The sequence below is a fragment of the Morus notabilis genome, unplaced genomic scaffold (genome assembly GCF_000414095.1).
Source record: "Morus notabilis unplaced genomic scaffold, ASM41409v2 Scaffold11684, whole genome shotgun sequence".
Classification (NCBI taxonomy): domain Eukaryota; kingdom Viridiplantae; phylum Streptophyta; class Magnoliopsida; order Rosales; family Moraceae; genus Morus; species Morus notabilis.
Window position 1 is genome coordinate 1 of NW_010361484.1, and position 1,548 is coordinate 1,548.

At 38.4% G+C, this 1,548-nt stretch overlaps 1 protein-coding gene across 1 annotated transcript; it reads left to right on the forward strand.

Moving 5' to 3' along the window:
• Positions 1-638: 638 nt before the first annotated feature.
• On the forward strand, positions 639-1,466 carry LOC112091873 (coatomer subunit epsilon-1-like; the record flags this gene model as incomplete). Its single annotated transcript, XM_024166578.1, has 3 exons — positions 639-774; positions 886-1,041; positions 1,361-1,466. Coding segments are annotated over 3 exons (376 nt in total), but the record flags the coding sequence as incomplete, so codon positions are not given.
• Between the last annotated feature and the right edge of the window lie 82 nt (positions 1,467-1,548).

The window sequence follows — 1,548 nt, forward strand, 5'->3', positions numbered from 1 at the left end:
CAGAAGTGCTACTTAGTAGCATAAACTCAGAGATCCCAAACTAATCCAAGCAGCAAACACTTGAACTATGCATGTTTATCTGCGTACGCATGCATGCATATATGTAATTTGCATCGAGACAAACAACTGGGCAGTAACCACTCATAATTACTAAAGGTAGAGAGAGACTCAGAGCAGTATATATTAATGAGATTCTTGGCAGGACTTTTAGTGCTAAGTAGTTCTTCTTCTTTTTTTTTAATTTTTTTTTTTCATCAACTATAGCAAATAGAATTTAGTGTTCCTAAATCCTAATATTTTCATGCCACACCTGCTTGTTTAGGAGCTGAGGTGGATTTGTGGACCATTAGCTTTATATGCGCTTCAACTATGCAAACAATTTTTTTTTCTTTTTTTCTTTTGCCAGACTTTTAGGATGTTGTTGGGAATATGAGGTCGCGTTCATTTGAATGGATCTATTAAATATAGTGTGAAGGAGTCAGGAGGAACGTTAGATAATTAGAGACTTGACTCTTGCTGCATGCGTGCTTTCTTCTTTCTTTGCAGAAGTTATAAAGACTAGTTAGACGGCAGGCACGTCAAGAGTTGTCAGTGAGTCAATTCTCAAACCTAATTTTTTGCTCCTCATGCTTTTGCAGCAATGCGCTAAACGTCCAGATATTCCTCAAGATGCATAGGTCCGATTATGCAGAGAGACAGTTGAGAGTAATGCAGCAGGTGGATGAGGATCACACACTAACTCAACTCACAAGTGCATGGTTCAATCTGGCAGTGGTACCTATATACCTTATCTTTTCTCTTTTTTTTCCTTCTTTTCCTTTTTTTTTTTTATCTTAATCTATGGAAAATTGCTGTGGTTTGTATTTACATCTGTCCTTGAACCAGGGTGGATCCAAGATACAGGAAGCATATCTTATCTTCCAAGATTTCTCTGAGAAATATCAGATGACCAGTTTGGTACTGAACGGGAAGGCTGTTTGCTGCATGCATATGGGAAACTTTGATGAAGCTGAAACACTGCTGCTTGAAGCACTCAACAAGGCAAGTATCTAGCTAACTGTTGACTTCGCTGTAGATCCAGATTTGTGTAGAGTTGTTTCACACGATATTCGACAGTAACAGATGATTATTTCCGTTTGTGTATGGAATTACATTCTGATTATATGCCTTGGACAAAGCAGGTGTTGTTGGATAGGTAAAGAATAGACGAGGCTGTTTTTATGCTGCAGTTTTATGCGTTTTAATCCCCGTGTGGCTTCCAGAGTTTCTCTTCCTGAAATTTTAATCTCTGTTCGGCGCTAACATGAGCTTTATAGTTAATTTCAGAGGTAATGTTGTGTATTATTTGTCTGTTTTACAGGACGCAAAGGATCCAGAAACTCTAGCCAATCTAGTTGTAAGCTGTCTTCACCTTGGCAAACCGCCCTCCCGTTTCCTCAGGTAAAAGTTAAACCTATCAAGCTGGCACCCACAACTTTATATTTTGGAACATAACAAACAAGTGATACTAACAGAATAACAGAAGACTCGTAAGCATCACATACTAGC